Consider the following 24,232-nt stretch of genomic DNA (forward strand, 5'->3'; position numbering starts at 1 on the left):
CTTAATCCAAGTTCTGTTCTTCCCTGGCAATTTTACTTTAGGTTAGATGGAGAGCACTTTGTCATCTCTAAAACAGAATAAAACATAAACGTAACCACTTTGTGTACAAGAATTACCAATGTAAAAGATGTCTGGCAAGCTGTTTTTAGTAAGTTAAAAGCTACATAGCTGCATTTTGTTGAAAACAGATATACCTTATAATCAGATTAAAGAACTAAAATAATTAAAGCTGTGCAGTTAAACGCAGATCACCTAAAATTTAGTATTTACGACAAGTATATTCTTAACTATTTTAAAGATTTTAGCTCCTCTAAAACAGTTTTTTTTTTTTAAAGGTAATACTGCATAGGAAAATTTCTGGATTCATGTTTTAAAGTATTACTATTTTATTTTTTATTTTGTTGAATACACATTTCTTTCACTGGCAGTCCAGATGAACAAGTATATAAAGGAAATATTTAAATTTTGCTTTTGGCAGATGTCAAGATAAACTGTGCAGATTAAAATGCCTCAATTTAACCTGAAGAAATGGTTTTGAATCATACAAATTTTTAAGAAGAAAAATAAAGACTGTCCAAAGGGATTCTCCTAGCTTATAACACATTTCCAGAATAACTCTCAAAGAAAAAAAAAAAAATTCAAAAATACTCATTGACTACTTTAAAAATAGGTCAATACCATATGGCTTTATGAAATAACTTCTAAAATTTATATTTTTTTTTATTTAAAAAGGACCCCAAGTTTTAAATAAACCGCTAGCAATATCATTTTCCTCACTTAAAAGTGCATATCTCTGAGGGTGGGACATACATACTTTTTGAACAAATAATGATTTTTACAAATTTTTCACACACACACACACAAAAAAAAATTACTTAAAATATTTTTAAGGGGGAAAAGAGTTTTCACCAAAAGTCATCTTTAAATAGACTGCAGTAGATGACACTGTTCCTTTTTTTGTTTTTTAATACCATCAGAATTCTCAATGAGATGCTTTGGCAGAGTTTTAAGACATATCATGGTCTCTACCAAGTGACACTGACATTAATGATGTCCGTGGAGATGGCAACTGCCTTGATGGCTCAGTTTGAATAGACACGTTACTGGGCTGACTCTCCAAATCAGAGGCAAAAGTACTCTCTTCTCGTACATCAAGAGTTTGTTCAACTGAAGCTGGCTGGTGTGGAATATTATCCACAGTTTTGTTGGCATTATTCAAGTTGCTATTAAGCATGGTAATATTACATTCCTTGTCCAGGATGCCAAATTCATCTTCTATTGTAACTACATCTTTAGCTTCAAATGGTTCCAAGGGAGGAGGCAGAAACTCATTTTGTAGACAGTCCTGAGGACCACCATTGTCACATTCTGTATCCTCCTTTACCTCAGAATCCTTATCACTATCACTGTCAATGGTAATTACAACGGGCGAACGTGAAGGATTGTCCCCGTGATGTTTCTTATGCTTCTTCTTGTGCTTCTTCTTTTTCTTTTTATGATGTCTAGTTGAATCAGTAGCTTTCCCTTCATAAACTATCTCTACACTTAGGCTCCGGGTCCTCCTTTTTTTCCTCTTATGTTTTGTCTCTCTGTCTGATGACCGGCTGTCTGAAAAGCTGTCACTCTCATTTTTGTGGCTGCCATCAAATTTTGATGAGGATTTTTGGTAATGACTTTCCTTTACTTTAGAAGCAAATTCACGAGAAGGTTGAGCCACTTCATTAGTACCCTCCAAATGCCGTGTCTTGTATTTTCGTTTCCCTCCAGGCTTTTCATTTCTTACCCAGTCAGGCCCTGTAGATGCAGTCTTTGATCTATTACTGGATAGGCTCCTTGATCTATGCCTTTCATAGTAGTAATACTTCCTTTCACTGTGATTATTTTTTTTCCTAGCATTTGTCCTTTCAGAAAAGGACTGAATTCTAAATTCTGGACTTGAAGATTGTCTGGAATAATGAGCTCTGGACAGAGTCCTCCTTCTGTAAGATGATTCATAGCCATCCCTGTCCTTGTTTCTACTATAGTAAGTATACTCCCACTTGTATCTACTTCCATAATTATTTCTTAAATAATAACGATCTCTATTTCTGCTTCGTGATCTTCTTTTACCATGATCACTGCTACGAGATCTTGATCTGCTTGTGCTCTCACTACTGAGAGAGAGAGTTTGGCTTCTTCGTGACCAACTGCTATCTCTAGTTCTTGATCTCTTTTTGTCTCTTCTACCTCTAGGTCTGCTACTCTCCCTGCTTCTGGATCTTTTGCTTTTCATCCTTTTCTTCCCATGATGCTTTCTGCGATTTTTCTGGTCATGCCCACTTCTGCTCTGGGAACGTGAATCTGAACTTCTTGATCTTCCCCTCCTCCTGTGTCTACGGTTATATGGGGAATATACTCTGTCTCCTCTGACAGATGAGCTCAGGTCTCTGGGAGACGACAAGGATGTAGAGTGTTTCTCTTCCTTCTTTGACTTGATTCTTTTACCAGAACCACAATGATCTTTATTTATTTGCTCATCCTTTCCAAGGACAGAGCGTGGAGATGAACATCTACTAACATCACTATCACCAGAACTGTAAGACTGTTCTTGTGTCTTCACAGTCTCCATTTTTTCGTAAGACCCTAACTCCTCAGAATCAGAGGATAGTTCGACAAGTTCTGGGGTCCTCTCAGCTAGTGGTTTAACAAACCCAACAATGACACAATTATCTGAAGAAGAATCACTGTCATTATTTAGGTCTTCATTAGTTTGTACTCCTTGTATCTGAGATGTGGCTCTTCCTGTTACAAGTTCTTCATCTGAACTATCAGAAGTATTTAAAAGGGAAGACATGGCAGCATGCACCTGCTCTGAGCTTGAGTAAGATGGTCCTGGAGTTTCATCATCCCACGGTGCCTGACTAACAGTGGTTACATTGATATCCAACTCCTGAGTCTCAGCTTCATCAGGAGATATTGTTATGACTGAAGAATCAGAATGGCTACCTTCTTCATATGAAGGAGCAGGGCAATCATAATTAGCATGCTGGTCAAAAGCTGCCATGTTAAAAGGAGATCGAGCAAAACTGATAAATTCATGTATAAAATGCTCAGTCCGATTAAGCAGGAACGGTCTTAAGTCAGACACAAATTCCCGACTCTCCAAGTCATAGCGAGTGACATTACTCATGATGATGTGCTGGACAATATTCACTAAAGATCCATGAGCTCCAAAAAGAACCGTAAGTTCACGTTTTAACCAGGGAACTAATCTGTGAAGGCAAGCTGGATTTCTACGGAAAAATTCAGCAGAAATATCCCTGCAGCGACCACCATCTTCAATATTTCTAACACGGGCACCAGCACGGTAGAGAGTTCGTCTAAAATTAATAATATCCTGTTCCTGAATTTTCCGCAAAGATCTTTCATCTGCATTTGGCCTCCTAATTGCAATCTGTCTCATAAGTTGAGGAACTTCACCATTTCTAGGTCTTGTTGAAATGCCTAACCCTTCAAATAGTACTCCACTATCTGGTGGAGTTGTTGTTCTTCTATTCATGGTATTATTAGGTGAATAAACAGAAGCACTCCGATCCCTTGTCATAGTTGTACGATAGCGAAATCTTGGAACATCAGGGGTTGCAAAAGAACCATTATATGAAGGCCTTAGGACATACTCCTTGAAGTCATCTTCTGCCCTCACAGAATGGAAAATAGAATCAAAGGGCTGTTTACACAGTGGACATTCAGCTTTGTTTTTTGACCACTCCTGTACACAGCGAAAACAGAACTTATGTAAACAGCGATCTAAGTAAGACACATTATCAAACCTATCCAAACATATAGGACACTTAGAATCAGGAGATGCATCAGCTGGTACTGTCTGTTGCAATTTGCTAGTACCAGCTTTAGGTGAAAAGTTGTCCATTTTAAATTCCTTAGCAGCTGATGCCATTATCTGTAAAAGGGAAAAAAATACATCAGTAACCGGATTAAAAAAAGACAAGACTAAATCTGAAAAAAAAAAAAGCAAATAATGACTGTGAAACATACTTTGGTGAAACAGTTGAGCAGCTCATTATCCTTGTAATATTAAGGAACAGGATAGCATAGTAATATAGTACTTAAAATACAAACCCTAAAGTCAGATACTTCATGGCTTTGAATCCTGGTTCTACACCAGCAGTATGACTACGGAGATCAGCAATAATAGAACCTGCACCACAGGGTTTATGAAGATAAAAAAAGGGGCCTGGTATATAGTAAGTTCTCAACTATTCTCTATCATTCTGTTCTTTTGAAAGAGGATTAAACTGAGAAATATTTAACTGAAAATAACTGAGGATAGAAAATCTACCAAGTACCCAAGTATCCACCACTAAGATTTAACAACTTAACATTTTCTCATGGCTATTCCCCACTTTTTAAAATGCCCCTTATCTTCCTTTCTCCTATTCCTCTCTAGAAAACAAAAACCCACAACACCCCAGTCCTCAGTGGGTGTTATTTCTATGTATGGTTTTAGATCTTTTATACATATGCCCTGAACAATATACACTATCACTACTTATTTGTGGAAAGCATTATATACGCACCTTTAAAAATAACTGCAGTGAGATAATTTGCATACCAAAAAGTTCACCTGTTTAAACTAATTCTGTAGTTTTTAATGGAAGATTCTTTCACACACACAAAAAATATCTTTTAGTGAAGATTAAATGAAATAATAACTGTAAAAGCATTAAAAGATAGTTCCTGACTTCCAGCAACTACTGTGAACATGTTAGTTGCTGCTATTACTATACTACTGTTATACTACCACATTCCGTTCCTGATTCCTTACAGCATCCCTAAAAAACCTTGCTTAGCTTAGCCTTTTAATCCAAAGTCAGCCACAAAGTTTCTTGAAATCATGCTTCCAGTGCCCTTCCCTCATTTTTTCCCACATGGATCACTAAAATGTTAACAATTAGTTTTGTTTGCTTTAAATTTATCAGTTTATGTTGACCCATAACTTTCAAAATCAATTTGCCAGAGCTGAAATTTGGTGTGCAACACATTTTTGGCCTTCTTACCTTGTAAAATCACTTTTTAGCTGCATTCTATACTAATCATTGAGTATATATTAAATACTTGCTTCTTCCTTTATGTTTTCTGGGCCTATTATTCATCTTTTCCCATCTTCTCTATCACAGGAAGTTTCATCAATGGTCAACTGCTACCAGGTGAGTCAAACAACAGATTTTTAACTTTCTAAACTATGGCCATACCGAACTCTTAACAAAAACAAAATCCACAACAAAAATTCATGACTGTAAAATGTAACTATTTCATCATGGTTTTCATATTAAATTTAAGAGCTCATCTAGGGCCTCTTAACTTTCCCAGAGATATAACTTAATCAAAACTCAATTAATGCTGAACGAATGCTTTCAGGGATCCAAGTACTTCTAGTTTTCCATTTTCTAGACTAGAAATACAGAAATCACTATTATTCTTGAACACCATATAATGATAAACTTCTTGCTAATATACCGAACTATATATAATACTAATATTAATTGTTAATATACTTAAACCTTAATATTACATAAATTTCTCAGCATTTGCCCCTACTTCTAACACTTTTACTCTTCCTCTGAAGGAAAAAAAAAGCCTAAAAATAAAAATTTTTAGGATCACAGAATATTAGGGGAAGGAATGAAGAGTGGAGAAGGAACTGAATAGGTTATCAGAGAACCTGGATTGAAGACCAAGTTTCCCCTAAAACTAACTCTATAAACTGGAGCCATCTGATGAGATCTAGATTTCAGTTTGCACCTCTATGTAATACTTAAAAAAAAAAAAAAAAAACTAATGAATATAAGTTAATAATTGTATCTTAATTTGTATCTTGGAAATTAGAATTTTAGTGCTTACTGAACACTTGCAGTTCACATAAAAACTGAATGCACTTTATTAAAGGAAATTAGTAGGTAGTAAACTTGAAGTTCAGATAAAATCTCACCTAAGCAGAATTTAAAAAAAAAAAAAAAGAAAGAAAGAAAAAAAAAAAAGCAATCTTATGGGCACTTGAGTGGCTAAATCAGTTAAGCATCTGTCTTCGGCTCAGGTCATAATCCCAGGCTCTTGGGATTTAGCCTCACCTCAGAGTCCCTCTCCCTCTCCCCCTGCTCATGCATGTACTCTCTCTCCCTCTCTCAAATAAACAAAATCTTAATAAAAGAAAAAAAAAGAATATTAGTCTTCCCTTTCCTAGTTTTATAAGTCTGTCAACCACTTTGGCAGCACAGCATAAAGCTAAAGAATGATCAGTAATGTCCATAACAAATAAAAAGAATAAACTAGATTTGTATTGTATTTCTCACAGCAATATCTGTAGCTATAAAGAACACCATTCATCAGAAACATCAAACAATGGCAATGGACATACATAATCAAAGAAAGAGATATACTCCTTCAAAAGCATCACTAATGCTAAAATTAAAACATTTGCTAATGGAGCATCTGGCTGGCTCAGTCAGTAGAGTATGTGACTCTTGATTTCAGGGTCATGAGTTCAAGCCCCATACTGCGTACAGACATTACTTTAAAAAAAATTTCTTCAAATATTTGCTGAGATACAAATGAAGCAGAATTACCATATGACTCAAGGACTCAACACCTTAATTTAATTTCCAAAAGAAATTAAAACATGTCCACACAAAAACTTGCCTGGGAATGTTCATAGCTGCATTTGTCCTAATAGTTCAAAAGCAGAAACAATCCTATCAGCTGATGGAAAGATAAATAAAATGTGGATTCAATGGAATGAAAATGGGAAATAAAAAGGATGAAACACTGATACATGTTACAATAAGGATGAAACTTTTCATTAGGCTAAATGAAGACAAAGAAAATCAGGGGTGCCGGGGTGGCTCAGTGGGTTAAAGCCTCTGCCTTTGGCTCAGGTCATAATCCCAGGGTCCTGAGATCAAACCCCGCATCACTTTCTGCTCAGCAGGGAGCCTGCTTCCTCCTCTTTCTCTGCCTACTTGTGATCTCTGTTAAATTAAAAAAAAAAGTCATGAAAGACATGTATGATGCCATTCATATGAAATGTCCAGAACAGGCAAATCTATAGATGGAAATACACTGGTGGTTGCTGGAGGACGGAGAGGGATTACAAAGTTTATTTCCGGAATGATAAAAATGTTCAATTACAGTTGCACAACTCTTTAAATATACCAGAACCCGCTGGATTATATACTTTAAACAGGTGAATTTTATGGATGGAATATAAATTATATCTCAACAAAACTCTTTTAAAAATACAAATCAAGGCATAAAATAGCAATGGCTAAGAGTCGGATTAAAATCTGCAGGTTTATAAATTCTGGGTTTGGGTAGTAAAGGTGGACCTGATGGCGAATTTAGTGCTCAGGTTCTAGAAGCCTGCAATAAAGGTTTCTCTAACACTCTAGGAATTGGGACTTCAAGGTAATTTCCCCATAGACATAAAGATGAAATCAATTCTTCTGATCCCATATCCTTAACCATCTCCCAAATTCTAAAGTTTACCATCTTTAGGATACAATGATTAAGTCAAACCTTCCCCAAATTTTCACATCTACCGGCTGTAACAGAGGTAAAAATCCTTCCTGTCACATTCTGGGGGAATTCTAGGTAATTTACAATCATACTTACCTAGGGAAATGGATGAGAGGGGCTAAAGAATCAAGAGGCTGGACATTATAGACGGGACATTTAAAGACTGTGCTGATTATATACAGGGGAATGACATTAATTCTAACGCAGAGCCAGGGTTGAAAATCAAAACCACTTAATGATGTGATCTGGAGGAAGTTATTTAATTTCTCAAAACCTTGAATTTTCTCAATTCTAAAATGGGTTAAATACTAGTACCCACATGAAAAGGTAGTTGTGTGAAGGCATATATTCTATGTAAACCCTTAGCATAGTGATTACCATGCAGTAAAAATTTAATAGTGTTTCCCTATGTTATGTGAAAATAAAGTTAACATTAGTCCTTTTCATCACTTACAACTGATTATAAAGACCCAGAAAGATGATAGCCTATAACAAATCATCTTTTTTTCTTAATATAATTACTGTATATAAAATATCCAAGGGGCTAAAAATAAAAAGCGTTTACAAGCAGATGAACTAGAATAAGCCCCAAGTATTAAAAATATCTGGCTTCTAACTCTTACAACCTTTCTGAAATTACCGTACCTCCCTCAACTGCAATTTAATCACCAGTTCCAAAGGGTCATACGGATCTTACAGGATCTATTAACGAGATCCTATAAATGTTGATTCCAATTTCAACCATAAAAAGAACTGCTTGGGAACCATGCTGCACTAAAGCCACTCATTTCAGCTAAGCCTGATTGTTTTTGGCTGACTACAGCTTTGAGTTTCATTGAGTAAAAACAAAACAAAACCCAACCTTCACCATTAACTTAAATCTTGGGTAACTCTTAATTTATCTTAAATAATACTGAAAATTACCTACCAAAAATTCTGTTCACTCCTGCCCTTAAAACACTGTTTGCTCCATCTCAGCACTGCCCCCTGCCAGTCTAGGAATCAGCACCCCACGAGGAAAGCTGCACTAACCGGATGGATGGAGAAACCACAGGCAAGCGAGCCTAGTCCACAATGTGTAACACAGCACAGACTACTCGAAGAGTCACGGTGATAGTGGCTTCCCTGGGTTGAGAACGGCCATCGGCCAAGATCGCAGATAAGGCCCCCGTGCATTACATAATCACAACGAACTAAAACACTGTTACTCCCGTTTTACTGGCAGGCAGATTATGACCCCTCAACTAACCTCTGCCACACCTCTGAGAGAGGCGATGCCACGAATGAGACGCGAACGTTTTGTTTTCTGGGGTTCCCCCCACCCCGAAGAGACCAAGCTCTTTCCAGTACACCGCTACGCTCGCGCCCCACGGGAAAGGTTCTAGGAAACTCAACTCTCCCCCGCCCACCCGCACAAATCCACAGGTGCGCCACGGGAGCCGCCAGCCCGCCCGCTGGGAGCCCAGCCCCGCCCCGCCCCGCCGAGGCCCGGACGGCCCCGCAGGCCCAGACCGCAGCTCCCAGGTCTTTGGGCCTCGCTCCAGGCCGGGAGCTACGGCTCGCCCAGCCCTTCCGACCCCCGCGCCCCATTGTTCGGGATCTCACTCACCTCGGATACCGACGCAGTCCCGGCTGGGGCGCTCGTGCCAAGCTCCCGGCGGCCCAGAAAGCTGGGTCGGTGACGGCAGGATCCGCGAAGGCGTACCCGGCGACTTCTCCGCCGGCCCTCAGGAGCGGGAGCAGGCGGGGGCGCTTCACCCTCCTCGCGAGACAGCGGAGACCCCGGCGGCTGCTGCGAACCCTGTGACGTAAGGAGCTCATCACCAAAGGCAGCTTGGGGGACGGCAGCAGAAAGCGAGACCCACTCCGCAGCCCCCCGCGCGTCAAAACACAACACCCGCGTGCGTAACGCCTGCGCAGTAGAAGGGCGCCGGCTCAGAGGGCGGGGCCTAGAGCGCTCGGCCAAGCACGGGCCCTTCCCCCACCCGTCCCTTCGGTTCCTGGAATGAGAACGACAGGACCTTCCCGGGCACAAATCACTACCATCACCATCATTCTTGTTACCATTAGTTTCTGGGGGGTACAGGCGCAATACTTAATGTTCGCTCCTACCTTACCCGGAAAACACGGTAACTAGCTTGGTCTCATTTAAACCTCACCGAACTCCGCGAGAAGCTACTAAAATGATCTCTAGCGTATAAAGAAACTGAGTTACTTGAAGGTGAAGTGACCGCCTCCAGTTGCACATCTGGATCATAACACGGGGATTCGGATGGAATCCAAAGCCAGAGCCCAACCAGTGTCCTATGCAGTCTTCATAAAGAAATCTACTCCAGTCTAGGGATAAACAGGGATGACCTAAGAGAACAGGGCCTTAAAATCTTCCCAAGACAGAGGACATTTTTCTCTCAAAGAATACTTTTCCCCTTCCCCATTCCCCTGAATCTGGATTAAAAACTTCTTTAGGTGAAATCCGAGATGTACAGAGCCAAGTCTGAGCCTAAAGTGGCCCACGGCCCCATTCTACCCACAGGCCTCAGATGTGAGCGTCCCAAACATTCTTGAGCTAAACTCGCTATAAACCGCCCGCGTCCAAAATGCCTGTCTCTGGCTTAGTATCTGATACGCGCTACCGTTCTAAGCACATCACAAACGCTCAAAACACACTTGTTGATTGGCAGGTACATTATGCCAAGTAATTCGTGCTACGTTACTTCGTCTTAGAAGTACCACTTATATGCACAAGCCACTGCGTTCTCAAAGACTTTTGTTTTTGGAAGAATGGCTCAATTAACACGGCCCCCCGCAACGATTCGTCGCTGTTATATAAAAGTGGGTGTTCCTCTTAGGTCAACGATGAATATACGAACCTCTCTCTGTATTATGTGGAAACAAGTGCGGGAGGAAACGTTAATCCCTCCAGCGTCAGAAGCCCGTGTAATATCTAAAATGAAGATTTTTTTCAAATAAATTTTTAAATTGCACACGACGGTCCATTATCTTTCATGAATACTGCACTCCAAATGAAAGAAGACCGGACGACAATGCACGCCCAAGTAAGTAGCAAAAAAGGCCATTTTTAACGTGTTTTCTCCTTTATTTCATCCCCTCCCTCCACCACGAACTAGGCCCCCATGTCACGTGAGCCCACCCCAGCTCCGGGCGGAAGAGGCCGGCCCCGCGGATGGGAAACGCGCCCGGAGGCGAGGGGCGGGCGCTTGTGCCCGGCTGAAAGATGGCCGTCGCCGCTCGGCAGCCGCCGCCCCGGAGGTTACTCTAGGGCCTGCAGTTTCCCTCCGTTCCCGCGGGCAGCCACCGCCTCCTTACCATGAAGCCAGTGAGTCGCCGCACCCTGGACTGGATTTATTCAGTGGTAGGTCCCTGGTCTGGCGAGGCTCCACGGGGTCGACTCCGTAGGCCCGCAGGCGGAAGGCCCCCTATTTCTTCAGCGCCCAGAAACTCCAAAATCCATTCCTGTGTTAAGGCTTTCACTCTCTCACCTCGACTCCGCCTCTTCCTGGACGACACGCTCTTCCGCTTCTTACGTAAGGGCGGCTGGGTGTACTCGCCTCCAGAATCCCTTTTATTCGAGTCTTTAACTGTAATTCCCACCTTAGCAACGTACATGGCAACCTGTTGGGGCAAGGGGGGGGGTATCGTTTACAGTAATTTTTTTTTGCTTGTATTCCCCTTTTTGCATTTTTTTAGTTGCTCCTCGCGATCGTATTGCTCTCCTGGGGATATGTCATCTATGCATCAACAGTAGCCGCACGACGACAGCTCAGCAAGGAATACCCAGACAAAATCTCGGGGATGAATGAAAATTTGTAATTCCTCTGGATTTAATTTTGTGCACACAGTTCTTTACCTGATGTTTGTCTGGCATGTGTCTCGATTTAAAGTAAAATTCATTATGCAAAACTTCCAAATTTATTTTTTGCATAGTCCTTTATAGTAACCACTGATCTAATTTTTGCAAGGTTTGTCTTCCACATTCTTATATAAAACAAATCAAGCTAGATCAGACCGCTTGTGAGTACAGATTCATAGATGGAATGACGTGCTTTTCAACCTAGAGTTCCTAAGTAACCTCTTAAAATGCCTCAGTCTTCTCTAAAACAGTGTGTGGAATTGCTGGTTCTTTTATAATTCTTTATTGCAACATTTTGTTCTGTTACATACCTTAACACAAGATCAGATTAAGTACTGCATAAGAAAAAAAAATCTATCATGTGACTACTTTTCTATCCTGTTTTTCAAGTTGAGAATGGCCAAGAAAAGGTGATCACTCATCTTTTAAAGCTTATCCAATTTTTACTTACTGTTAAATAATTCAAAGAGTTGCAAATTGTACGATATTTGTGAAGAAACGGACAACACGTATCTCAGAGTAAACTTTATTAAAGTTACTTTTCCAGAAAATATTTTCAGTAAATACACTTATACAGCAACAAACTTGGCTTTATATGCCTTTGAAATTTTAAAGTAATCTTCAATGATGTTGATCAGGAAATTCTTTCATTGGCGGAATTACTTCTCCAGTCTCCAGAATTGTATCACCCTAAAAAAACAAAGATGCATTAGTAGAAAAATCTTTGTCTGCAAAGATGATAGTTCCACTTGATCAGATCTCACATGGAAAATCTAGTTCAGTTCTGGCATTGACATTCTGAAAGAGACTTAGACAAAGTAGAAGCTGTCTAAAGACGAGCAATATTCAGAATCTTAAGGTTTACATAAAGGAAGTATAAGGGGGAAGTTTCATTCAAACAAAATGTCCAGAAAGGGCATGAAAATGGTCTTTATAAAGTGATAAAGAGATAATGTTTATTTTGCATGGCCCCAAGAAATAAGAAAAGCCCTAAAAAGAAGTTACAGGGAGACATCTTCATTCCAATATAAGGAGGTAATGTATTCCTAGCAACTGAATGTGTTAGGCAATCATGTTTACCACTTGGCTCTGATGTGAGGGACAGAATACAAACTTTGGGTAGCTGATTCAGGTTATCTTTTCAAACGTAGATACAATGTGTGCTGTAGAAAGGGCATGGACTTTGGAGCCAGAAATAAGAGGGGAGAATCCTAGAACCTTCACTAAGAAGCTGTATTATTTTAGGCAAATTACTTAGCTTTAGTTTCAGCTTTTTGTTTAAGAGAGCAGATTTTGTAAGCCTAACAGTCCATGAATGACTGGGTAGAGCAGAATTATCCCCATCCCTACACTTGCCATTCCTGACCCTGGTAGTGTTCAGGACTGTTATCTGATGAAGAAATAAACTTATTATGTTTAAGCCATTTGGGGGTAATTTGTTACTCAATTTGCATTACCCTAACAGAGCAATTAGTACTCTAAAGTGGTACTAATGCTGCTGTAATAAAAATAGAACCAATGGCACTGGCTTAACAGTGGAGACAAGGATACTGGCACTGGAGGCTAAAAGATGGGGCAGCTGTGTCTTGGAAGCAGAGTGTCTAATGCATTGAGGTTCTAGGAGAAGTAGCTGAAAAAAGTTAGTTATCCTTGACTTGCTGCCTTGGGAATGTACTTTAAGAAAAATAAGTTCAGGCAGAAGATGCTGATTTAAAAGGAGAAATAAAAATGGAAAGAATAAAGAAATTCAGGACCTTGCAATATTGAAAATCAGGTTGCTTCTGGTTCTCTAAATACTGAGTTAACAATGAAAAGAACCTCAGACACAGAAGCCCAATAAAACTAAAACAGAGGGACTCTGTCCCATGGCAAAGATCAGACCGATCTTGAACCAGTTTTTCAAATGTCTTCCATGTAGTTACAGAGGCAGTTGAGCACAAAGAAATGAGAGAACATGGTAACTACACAAAACAGATGCATATGGGACTGACTAGAAGCAAACAGACCCCCATCAAGTATTTTTCTTTCCATAACTACCAACTGTTGCGGAAACTAGATGGTCAAAGAAACCAAACATATAGGCAACAAAAGCCTGTGAATGTTTGAGCTTAAAACAAGCTCTGGCACTCACCCTATGAGGAGGAGGCAAATTTTAAATGCTATACAACCCTAAAAAGGGCATGCTTCCTAGTACCCATTTTAAAACGTGGTCTAGGTTGAAAATGGAAAAGAAAAAAAAAAATAAATAAAAATCCCATGACGGACCCAGGGGCCAGGAAGAACAAGGAACAAAGGCATTCCAGAAAACAAAATCAGTGCCCATTCAAATAACATACTGCATGCGGGGGTTAGGAATCTTTATATTTGAGCACTGGGATTTAAGAATTGCCAAGAACTAATAACTGAATTCTACCACTGAGCAATAGGTGTGTTTGGGAGTGGTGTGCGGGAGACAAGGCATATAGTTAACTGGCCTTAGTTCACTGATGCTAAGATCCCACGGGAAGTCACATCTAAACCTGTACAAACTGTACAGTATCTGGAGGTCCTACATTTGGGGCTGGTTGCAGTGAAGGTATGGGACTCTGGAATTTCTCCCTAGGGAAGGAACGATGTTATATGTGTGGGGAGAAGAAAGCAAAGAGCTATTTGGTAATTAGAAGGATGGACTGTGGCACAGACTCCAGGCATGGTAGACTGGGAAATATAATAAAGCATATAGATACGTGGGACAATGACAATGAGTTCTGGCCAACAGGATCTGAAGAGAAGTGATGTAAGCTAGTTCCAAGCTTAGACCTTAAAATCCTTCTGAGATGTCCATCCCTCTCTTTCCCTTAACATGATCTTTAGAAGACTCATATTCCAGATGGTGTAACTATAAGACTGTGGAAAACACCTGATGCATATCAGTCTATGATGTCAACTAAGAAACAGACCTTTGTTTTGTTAAGCCGCTGAGGTCTGGGGTTTGTTACTATCTATCCTATTCTAGTAAGTATACAAATGAGCATTCTTCATGTCCACACAGGGGAAGTTTCTTAAAGGGTCAATGGCACAGAAACAGAACCATAGTGGCAAAAAACAAAATGAAACAAACAAACAAAAAAAACCCAGAACTAGGCAAAATGCCATAGAATCATTGTGGTCCTCTAAAGAGCCTCACCCTTCTTTCCCTTTGAACAGCAATGGCAAAAAAAAAAAAAAAAAAAAAAAAAAAAAAAAAAGTGATAAAAATAAATATGTAAATGGAAGATTAAATAAATTACCCAACTAGTGAAACCAGTTAAGATAATTTCTTATTTTGGGACTACCCAAACCCTGACACACACACACCGTTATTATACACAAAATACAGAAGAAATATCCTGTTTCTTAAAGCTAAGTTTCAACCAAAGGGTTAGTTAATTTTGGTGGTTCACCCTTAAGTTCCCTTCTGTTGCAGACAAGTATGGATTACTGTGACGATGTCATTTGATTGACGCAAGAACCAACAGAGTTCTGTTTTTTAAAATTATAGAACTTAGAGATTGATTGGTAGTTCATTATCTAAGACTAGAAAAAGAACAAGAACTTAATATGCATTTTGCTATGCTTAAATAATAACCTTGCAAAACCAGTAAAAATACCAACTGATAACTAAGTAATCCTTTAATGCTTTAAAGACCCAATTTTAAATTAGGATAATAGCCTACATAGTTACATCACAAAACTTAAAGTATACATTAACAGATTTTGAATTCACAGATGGACTGGTTAAGGTCAAACTGCCATAAGAAATGACAGTTTGGAATTAATAACAGAGGAATTCAGTCGCTGTTACTATGCTCAAGTGTCTGCTCAGGCTAGTGCCCTAAGTCCTTAACCCTACATGAAAACAGGGGAACCAGTGAAAAACTTGGTATCTTCAATTCACTTCAGGACTACAAAGGTCATCAAGTTTTACACCCGGCTTCAAAAGAAATATGCTCACCTCCCATTTTCAACTATAGCTGCTGCCTCACAGTATTTCTTTCTTTTTTTTTTTTTAATAAGAATATACAAATCAGGTACTTAAAATGACAATGAGAAGAAAGGAGCACTTTAATGATCACTTAGGGACATAAAGGAGAGAGAAAACTAATAAAAGAAAAATCAGACATATTAAGACTTACTGGGAATATCCTGGGCTTCCTTTCAACAACACCATATGGTTTTGTCTGCAATAAAAGTAATGCTCTATTAATTATGGTTTGAGAGTTTCTTCTAAAATAAAATACAACATATCCCAAGTTTTTAACTTAAGCTCCAAACTTTCACCAAATTCAACTCATAACATTTAACTGTTCACTCAAGATCTTTACTTGGCTCTCTCTACTACTCATCTCAAACTTAATCAGGTCCAACTTAAAACATCCCTCCAGCCCCAGATGGTTCCCTATTGTAGCAAATGGCACTTTTTTCTCCTAGTTAGCAAAGACCAAAAACCTTGATTCCTCAGCAGATCCCTTTGGTTCTGTCTTGAGATTTTATCATGAATCCAACTTTCTCACCACCTAGTAACTACTACCCTTGTTCAAGCCTCTGGCATTTTTGTTTTACCTGTATTAGTGTCCGCCACCCACCCATGCCTTCTTACTCTATTATCCACAACAGCAGAAGTGACTTTTTTTTTAAAAGGTTTTATTTATTTATTTGAGAGAAAAAGAGAACAAGCACGAGAGGGGGAAGGTCAGAGGGAGGAGCAGACACTGCCCCGCCCCCCTCACCGCATCACTGAGCAGGGAGCTGGATGCAGGACTCCATCCCCAGACTCCACGATCATGTCCTGAGCCGAAGGCACTTGCTCAACCAACTGAGCCACCCCAGCTGGATCACTCTCTGCTCAAAGTTTCATAACTCGTAAAGCAAAGGCCAAAGTTCTTGCTGTGATCTCTAAAGCCCTATACAATTCAGCCCTTGGCCACCTCTCTGATCTCTCTTTCTCTCTCTGTATTGTAGCCACAGTGTTCCTTTACTATTAGTCTAATCAGTTGGGCCTGCTTATGCCTCATATGTAATGACTCCTCTACCTGAAATGCTCTTCTAGGTATCTGCCTGATCTGTATCATCATTTTATTTATGTGTCTCTTCAAACAGCACTTCCCCAGAGAGACCTAGTCTTTTACCCTGTTTCGTTTTCCTTCCATAGATTATCATTTCCTGTAACATCATTATATGTCTCTCTATTTATTACCAGTCTCCAAGACTAAAATACACACTTCATGAGGGCAGAGACTCAATCTGCTTTGCTTACTTCTATATCCCTGTGTTAGAACAGTGCTTTGCACACAAGAGGTGCTAAAAATGTTTGTTACATAAATGTATTTATTAAGCATATACATATGCACAAGATACCACATGAATAAAATTTTATTAAAATATGACTGGCATAATGTAAGACTCAAACTGGAGCCAAAAGCAGGAGATAAAGTCAGAATACAATGTAAATACATTAAACTGTCTCTTAAGTACTGGGGCCAGTAACAAGAAGACACTGAAATGTCCTTAGAGAGAACACAAAATTTAATTAGTCAGGAAAGGTGTTAGCTGAAGCAAACTGGCTGCAATAGTAATGAGGATGCAGACCGGGATGCCTGGGTGGCTCAGTAGGTTAAGCTACTGCCTTAGTGGCACTAAGCAGTGGCACCGCGCAGGTCATGATCCCAGGGTCCTGGGATTGAGTCCCGCATCAGGCTCCTTACTTGGCAGGGAGCCTGCTTCTCTCTCTGCCTCTGCCTGCCACTCTGTCTGCTTGTGCACGCGCTCGCTTGCGCACGCTCTCTCTCTCTCTCTCTGACAAATAAATAAAATCTTAAAAAAAAAAAAAAAAAAAAAAGAGGATGCAGACCTACCCGAATCCAGAGAAAAAACAAGGTAAGGAAGAGGCCTTGGGACCTCTACTGACACAAAACCTTTAATTACATCCATCTGTGGCTTAGCAAAAAATCATCTGGAAGTATGACTCCCTCAGATAAGCAACTATATTAAAGTCTTGAATTGTCAAACCAGTAACTGCAGCTTATTGAATCTGCCTAGAAAAATTCAGTTAAATACAGATATAACAAAGATTAAAACTACAGAATAAATAAATAAATGTCAAATTTAATTAAGTTCTTAAAACACAGGTATAATCCATATATTCTGTTATTTAGAGCATTTGTAATGTTTAAGGTAATCAATCTGGCTATGAGAGGTTCTAAGAGATTAGTTTTAGGGTTCTGGTTACAAAGCATAATTGATTTAGGTTTGTGACTATAAGTTTAAAAAGATTTTGCTTCTTAGGGTCATTAATTTGCCCTATAAATACTTAAAAATAAAAATTAACATGTAAATATAAAATGTATAAATGCAGCTTAAAACATAAAAGAATATGATTATGTTTGTAAGTGGAATTGTTTTAGGAGAGTTCAACCTGAAATAACCCAAAGACAATAAGAACAAAGGAGATCGTTCATATTTTACTAGATGTTTAAGTAGTTTAAAAGAATTTTAAAACTGAATATAAAGAATTAGGAAAAAAAGGAGATTTCTAAATTTGAAACTAACAAAATGAATTTTAATTTATATTCCAGGTAACTGTGAACAGTTCTTCTGCACGTAAAAACCAGTCTTGGATGTTAAAAAATACTTGCAGACAGAAAGCAGAAACATATTTTTCTCTAGAGTCTTGCATGTTAAGAGAGTAAAAAATAACAGACATGATGATATGAAATGGCCTGTGGCTTGGATATAAATATAAAATTTTGTTTAAGCCCATCAATAAGAGAAACAAACTATATTCTAACCCTTAGACATATAAATTGTTAGCCTCTTTTAACGGTTTTGGGAAAATTTTCTGGTGGTTTATGAAGTGAAAACACTGAACTACAATTCTAATTCCTACTAGCCTCCACTAATTTCATGTTTTTAACACATAAGACAGGCCATGTCCACTTGGACATCCCCAAAACGTATTAACAACACATGCTACTACACAAATTTACCCCATTGCAAAACCCTATTTATAACTTCCAAGGCTAGAAATTTTAGAGTCATAAGTACTTTTGGTTTCATCCCCAACTTGAGCTATGACTTCCTTAAATAATGTCTTTTGGCTTCAATTTTCCTTTCCATTTCTGCCATCTTCACCCTAACAAGATTCTCATCAACTAACATCTACTACAGTACAATAGCCTGTAGCTGATTTACCTGATGTCAGTACTTTCCTCCCTCCAATTACCCTTATTATATGAATTTTTTAACGTTTTCCTAAATATACTACTTTCATCAACTCACTCACCTACTGAAAAATGGATCCCATTGTCTACCAGATAAGCATCAACCTTCTCTGCCTAGCCTTCAAGATCTTCCATTAAATGGTCCTGGCCCATTGAGCCAACAGACATGCTATTCTAGACACTTCCTCAGTCTTGGGTAGATATGATATGCACATTACTGACTCCTTATCTTTCCTCCTAGCTGGAATAACTTTTCTCCTCCATACTCTTACCCACATCATACCCATCTTCCAACTTTCTACAAACTCCAGGAATTTTATCTTGCCTATTCTTTCCAGAGCAATAAAGGAAGATGACATACTAGGCACTCTATATAATATACTGATGAACGAACATAATCTGCTTAGTGAAGAACAAGAATGATGTCAGCAATCAGAATTTTAAAAGGAGTTCTGGATCCTTTCGGTGGAGAATTGGATAAGACCAGGCTGCTAGATATGCTAATTACCATACAGTGGCACTGCTCCCAGGCCTGTCAGTGGTCAGACCTAGACTATCCACATTTACACCTATAAAGAATTCTATATCAGTACATATTAAAAACCATATGTTCATACCAAATTCCAATTCCATTCCAGTACCACAGGGTTCTCCAGTCCATGTGGAATTCCCTTTTCTGACAATGAGAATTCTCGGTCTGTTATCATCAATACATGTACTTATTTGATCAAACTTCCTATATGTAAACAATCTCCTGTCACTACCATCCCACACCAGTATAAATAACTTCACGTCATTCAGGTCCTGATATCTTCTGTAATGTAGACTGCCACCTTCACCACTGCCCCAAACCACCCTTCTTGAAGATGTTCTCCTCCCCTTCCTCAGGTTCCAATATCCTACCCCAGGTTACTACCATTGCTGCTCTCCAAACAGGTTTATTCACCAACCCCAACCTCACCCCAAGTTCCCCCTCTCCCTGAGACCTAATATCCTCACTGGGTACCAGAATGCCCTCTTCAATCTGTTTGGGTCATGACATTCCATGCCAGGCAGCCACCACTGCTCTCCTTTCTATACCATTCCCTGAAACACACTCCTTCCTCATAGTGCCTTGAATCCAATGCCTATACCAGACTATCCCTTGGCTTTAAAATATGGCAACTGCCTCAGCTCAATCACCCCATGCGAGATCTTTCCATCACAAAGTTCAAGCTTTGGGACATCCTGGATTCTAAAGAAAGAAAATGGTAAAAAAATCAGACATAATGAAGGAAAGGGAAATGGGATGATGACAAAGACCACTAATTTGAATTTATCTTTTATCTTTGCTCCCTTCTTATTTAGAACCCCGAGTTTATGTTAGTATTATTGGGTCAGCTTCATTCTGATTATTTAAACATTGTTTTTATGAGAAAATGCATTTCAAGTTGTAATCAACTAATATAAAGATTAATTTTTTGAAAAACCATACTTACTTAAGTTTCATTAAACCTTTTACTTAACTACTTTATTTAAAGCAGTTCAAAACCAGTTATAAGAGGAAGATTATTTCCACTAAGTAAAGCAGCATAAATTATGCCAGCATAGGAAATAATTCTGTACAATATTAAAAGTAAATTCTGAAAAATACATACTTTAAACATACTTACATTCACATGATATTTAATATAATAATGAATAATCCAGGCAGGTATAAGTACATGAGTAAAAGCAAAGACACTGTGTCGGTACGCCTTATAAATCTGGAGGGAAAAGAAACATACATACAAATATCCCATTTTTTAATGTCTGTGGCAGAAAAAAGCATCAATGGTATAATAATGTCATGATTATTTTAAAATATCTACATGCTACATACTTCCTTATAGTCTGTAACTAACCTCACCCATTCAAATATTTTCATTAAACATAGGACCTGCTAGGGGATACCTACAGACTTCACAGTAAACAAGGCTTAAGACAAGTAACATTTAGCAAAGCTACAGTAAGATTTTCATAGATAGATATAAATATTGTAAAGACTTCTAAAAACATCCTTATTATAGGTTTACTAAAGATAAACATAACATAAGTAATGAAAGAATAATTTTAATCAACTTAGAGTAATCAAACCTACAGAATTTTTCAGGTATAGTCAACCCCCTAATTTATCAATTTCGGATACCCACAATCAATGTCACTTGCACCATTCTAGGTGTAAGGCAGATGACCTTGAGCACACCAAAGCTTGAAAAAGAATGTTTTACATACTGGGATAGGGGTGTACCAAGGTCTCTTTGAGATGCTTTCAGGCACACTATTTTAAAAGAGAAAGGCAAAATAAAACTGAAAACGGAACTTTTTCCGTGGCAGCCAATTTGACTGAAACACATCTATCTTTCCAGGGATAAACTAGATTCCAGGTGTTATAGTACATATGATTATGGAAGAAAAACTAACTCAAAGTAAGGAAAAACAGACTAAAGTATTTACTTCCTTACATCATTGGCTGATGTCTGGGTCAACTTTCAACCAGCAGCTGCTAAAAACAAGTAATGTCAAGGATACAAAAGGTGAGAAGAGGGTTGAAACCCTCTTTAGGGTTTACCACCCTAAATAAGTGTCTAAGAACACTTGCTCAGAAAAATTTGCACAAGACTTGGCATTACAGTAAGAAAGTAGATACACTTGGATCTCGGTGGGAACTCCTTCAATTCCTAGCTCTGAGACCACGGATAACTCACTCAGTTTGTGTAGGTCTCATTAAAATAAGGATTAGGAGTAGTTCTACCTTACAGAAGGAAAGAATTAAAGTAACACATGTCAAACCCTCAGCAAAATGCAGGACAGAAAGTACGTAAGTGTTACTTCATAGTATCATTAGCCAATGTCATACTTATTGAAAACAATTCTGAGATACAGTGTTCATCATTAAAATGGATGTAATTTAAAGACCTCAAGAAAATGTCCAGAAACCCTGAAAATAAAGATAGCTCTGAAATGAGTGGCTTTCTTCAGTGCAAAGTCCAGAAACGGCACTTTTAAATTAAACTGTGTTAAAAGAACATAGTGGTAGTTCAGAAAGGTGGCTCTTGAATATAACTCATTAAGCATACCAATTAAGACCCTATCTTTCATGGTGATCACATGGGGCTGCACGACCAATTAGGGGCTCCCCCTGTCTTCTGGTAGTTGGGTGTACTGTCATTCCCTATAACCTCAACCTTGAAAAGCAGACAGGTGTCCTTAAACACTAAAATCACAGAATTTTCACTCAAGGGAATCCTTCTGTCAGTCTGTACAACCTAAGCAAAGACTGGCCCCCTTTTCATCATATCTGACAGCAAAAGGGAATGACTCTCCCAAAGCCATACTTGCTCCTGAACTCCAGAGCTCTCTTGGGACAAGAGAGCGTCCATGCTAAATGTAAATCTCCGTTGAATCCGCTTCTCCCCCAAGGAACTACCGGGACTTGCGGGCCTAGGGATGTCAGTCCTTGGTGCGGCTACAATGAGCGGGCGTCCAGCAGCAGGCCGGAGGTCGCGACGCGGTGTGTGCATCAGAGGGAAGGAAGCCCATCATCACTCACCACGTTCTTCCAGGAGGTTTGTTCCCGAAACAACGTATTCCAGAATCTCTCCATAGGCGGCATCCGCTGCGAGGGCAGCACCGGCTCCCGGGAGCTCAGCTCCTGGTCTTTTAGCCATCGCCTTCTCAGCTGTTGGAGCTGCTGCAGCCGCAGTTTCTCGTCCGGCGTGTACCCCGACATGTCGCCGCTGGTACCAAGGCAGGCCACGGAGCGCCCCTGACCAGGGTCTTGTCACTTAGTCGCGCTCTCCGCTTCCGAGGCGACCTTGCGAGGACGCCTGGGAGCGGCGCGCGGTTATGACGTCACTCCGGTCCTGCCCCCGCACCGCCCGCGATTTCTGCGGAGCCGCTGGGTTTGCGCGTTCTTCCTCCGCCCCGACGAGCCGGGGGTAGGTGGGGGGCGCGTTTTAGTAGAGGGAGGAGGGGAAAGTGACGGAAAGAACAAAAGAGGAGAGGTCTGAGGGCCCGAGTGGTGTACTGGGACCTGGGAGGAAAGGATACGTGATCCCAAGACCGTGATGTCCAAATGCAAATTCTTCACCTCCCTCTCCCACCTCGGTACTCTGCTTCGAAGCCATGACCTAGAGAGCGTGGGGAACGTTTACTTCCCGGTTTAAAACCCAGCGGTGTCAGTGACTGATGAAGTGACCTCGGGCAGTCTCTGTTCCTTCATCTGTACTGCGGAGGCTAAAGGAGTAGCTAAATATCTCACAGAATTGGACACATTCATGCTTTGACCCAGCAATCCCGCATCGAGGACTCTATCCAAAAGATAAAATGTTAAAAATGTGAAAAGAATGTGCGTGAATATTCACTGCAGCACCATTTACAATAAAACACTGGAAATTAGACCCCAAATCCTCAATAGTGGCCTGGCTGAATAAATTATGGTGCAGTGCTCTGTATTACAACTATGGAATGATCTCTAGTAGGATATATTGTTAAGTGTAAAACTAAGTGGAGAGAAGTGCATATAGTATCTACCTTTTATCCAAAAAGAGAAGAGTGGTATTAATATGACATATATATATATATATATATATATATATATATATACACATGTTTGCTTAGATTTTAAAAATAAAAGAAAGAAAACTACTGCTTTGATTTAAAACGTTACCAATTGGGGGAGAAAGGGAATAGGATAGGGAAACAGGGAAAGAAGCCAGGTGTCTGGATATATTCTATGTAACAGAATTTACTCTAGAACCAGCTAAACATATTATTATAAAGCAAAATTAAATTTACAAAATTTCCTCTAAAAATCAAAAGTAAGAACACATGAATCTAACTGATCTGCTAGGCGGCATAACCAACCCCCCCCCCCCCCCCCCCCCCCCCGCCAAACATACCATTTCAAGTAAATTTAATACATCAAATTATTGTACATCTATATAGAATGACAAAGGAACTCAAAACAATCAAACTGTTTTAGGTAATTGTCGGTAGTGGTATTATTCATCTGACACTGAAAATAAACATTTATGCTGGAATTTTTGCAATGGGGGAAAGGAGATACAAATGTTAAACTGTATGAGTTCAGAGTTAACTCTAAAATCCTGAACTTGAATTGAAAGACTCAGTAACTGAGCAATTACTTAGTAATTTCAATTACTGAGTAACTCAGTAATTGAAAAACTCCTGATGTATTTTATCTTTAAATATATTTATCATTTTATCTTAGCTCTGCCCATTGAAATGGCCTACAAACAATGGCCAATCCAGTAACTACGAACATCTCTAGCTCCCAGATTGTGACTTAAATATCATTTTCTATTAAAAGGAGTCAGGACTCCTGGGAACAGCGGTTCTCAAACATTTTGCTTCTCAAATTTCTTTAAACTCAAAAGCTATTGAGGGCCCCAAAGAGCTTTTGTGTATATGGGTTATACCTATTGATGTTTACTACATTATACATTAAAATAAATTTTAAAATAACAAAATATCCATTAACAAAAATTATTTAATGAGAAGAGTGCCATCC

At 39.3% G+C, this 24,232-nt stretch overlaps 4 protein-coding genes across 7 annotated transcripts in view; 1 reads left to right on the forward strand and 3 right to left on the reverse strand.

Moving 5' to 3' along the window:
* The window catches only part of RIGI (RNA sensor RIG-I), a 57,276-nt gene extending 47,959 nt beyond the window's left edge, over window positions 1-9,317 (reverse strand). For both annotated transcript variants that reach the window (XM_082694552.1, XM_082694551.1), the window contains exon 1: window positions 9,179-9,317. The gene's annotated coding sequence lies outside the window, so the exon portion shown is untranslated. The remainder of the gene's footprint in view (window positions 1-9,178) is intronic.
* TOPORS (TOP1 binding arginine/serine rich protein, E3 ubiquitin ligase) lies at window positions 369-11,194 on the reverse strand. 3 transcript variants are annotated; one of them, XM_082694545.1, is made up of 4 exons: window positions 10,440-10,639; window positions 9,785-9,906; window positions 9,179-9,370; window positions 369-3,937 (listed from the first exon to the last, which is right to left on the reverse strand). In XM_082694545.1, exons 2-4 carry the CDS (start codon window positions 9,824-9,826, stop codon window positions 1,007-1,009), a joined length of 3,165 nt encoding a protein of 1,054 aa, XP_082550671.1. In that variant the 5' UTR covers window positions 9,827-9,906; window positions 10,440-10,639; the 3' UTR covers window positions 369-1,006. The 3 variants fall into 3 exon arrangements, with proteins under 3 accessions (XP_082550671.1, XP_082550672.1, XP_082550670.1); XM_082694546.1 differs by lacking the exons at window positions 9,785-9,906; window positions 10,440-10,639 and adding an exon at window positions 10,897-11,194; XM_082694544.1 differs by having other exon boundaries at window positions 9,785-10,639.
* SMIM27 (small integral membrane protein 27) lies at window positions 10,756-11,498 on the forward strand. The gene is made up of 2 exons (XM_082694566.1): window positions 10,756-10,942; window positions 11,278-11,498. Exons 1-2 carry the CDS (start codon window positions 10,898-10,900, stop codon window positions 11,398-11,400), a joined length of 168 nt encoding a protein of 55 aa, XP_082550692.1. The 5' UTR covers window positions 10,756-10,897; the 3' UTR covers window positions 11,401-11,498.
* Window positions 11,499-11,952: 454 nt separating this feature from the next.
* Window positions 11,953-22,563, reverse strand: NDUFB6 (NADH:ubiquinone oxidoreductase subunit B6). The gene is made up of 4 exons (XM_082694565.1): window positions 22,250-22,563; window positions 20,331-20,423; window positions 15,595-15,639; window positions 11,953-12,130 (listed from the first exon to the last, which is right to left on the reverse strand). Exons 1-4 carry the CDS (start codon window positions 22,427-22,429, stop codon window positions 12,062-12,064), a joined length of 387 nt encoding a protein of 128 aa, XP_082550691.1. The 5' UTR covers window positions 22,430-22,563; the 3' UTR covers window positions 11,953-12,061.
* Between the last annotated feature and the right edge of the window lie 1,669 nt (window positions 22,564-24,232).

The sequence above is a fragment of the Mustela nivalis genome (assembly GCF_964662115.1).
Source record: "Mustela nivalis genome assembly, chromosome: 13".
In the NCBI taxonomy this organism is placed as follows: domain Eukaryota; kingdom Metazoa; phylum Chordata; class Mammalia; order Carnivora; family Mustelidae; genus Mustela; species Mustela nivalis.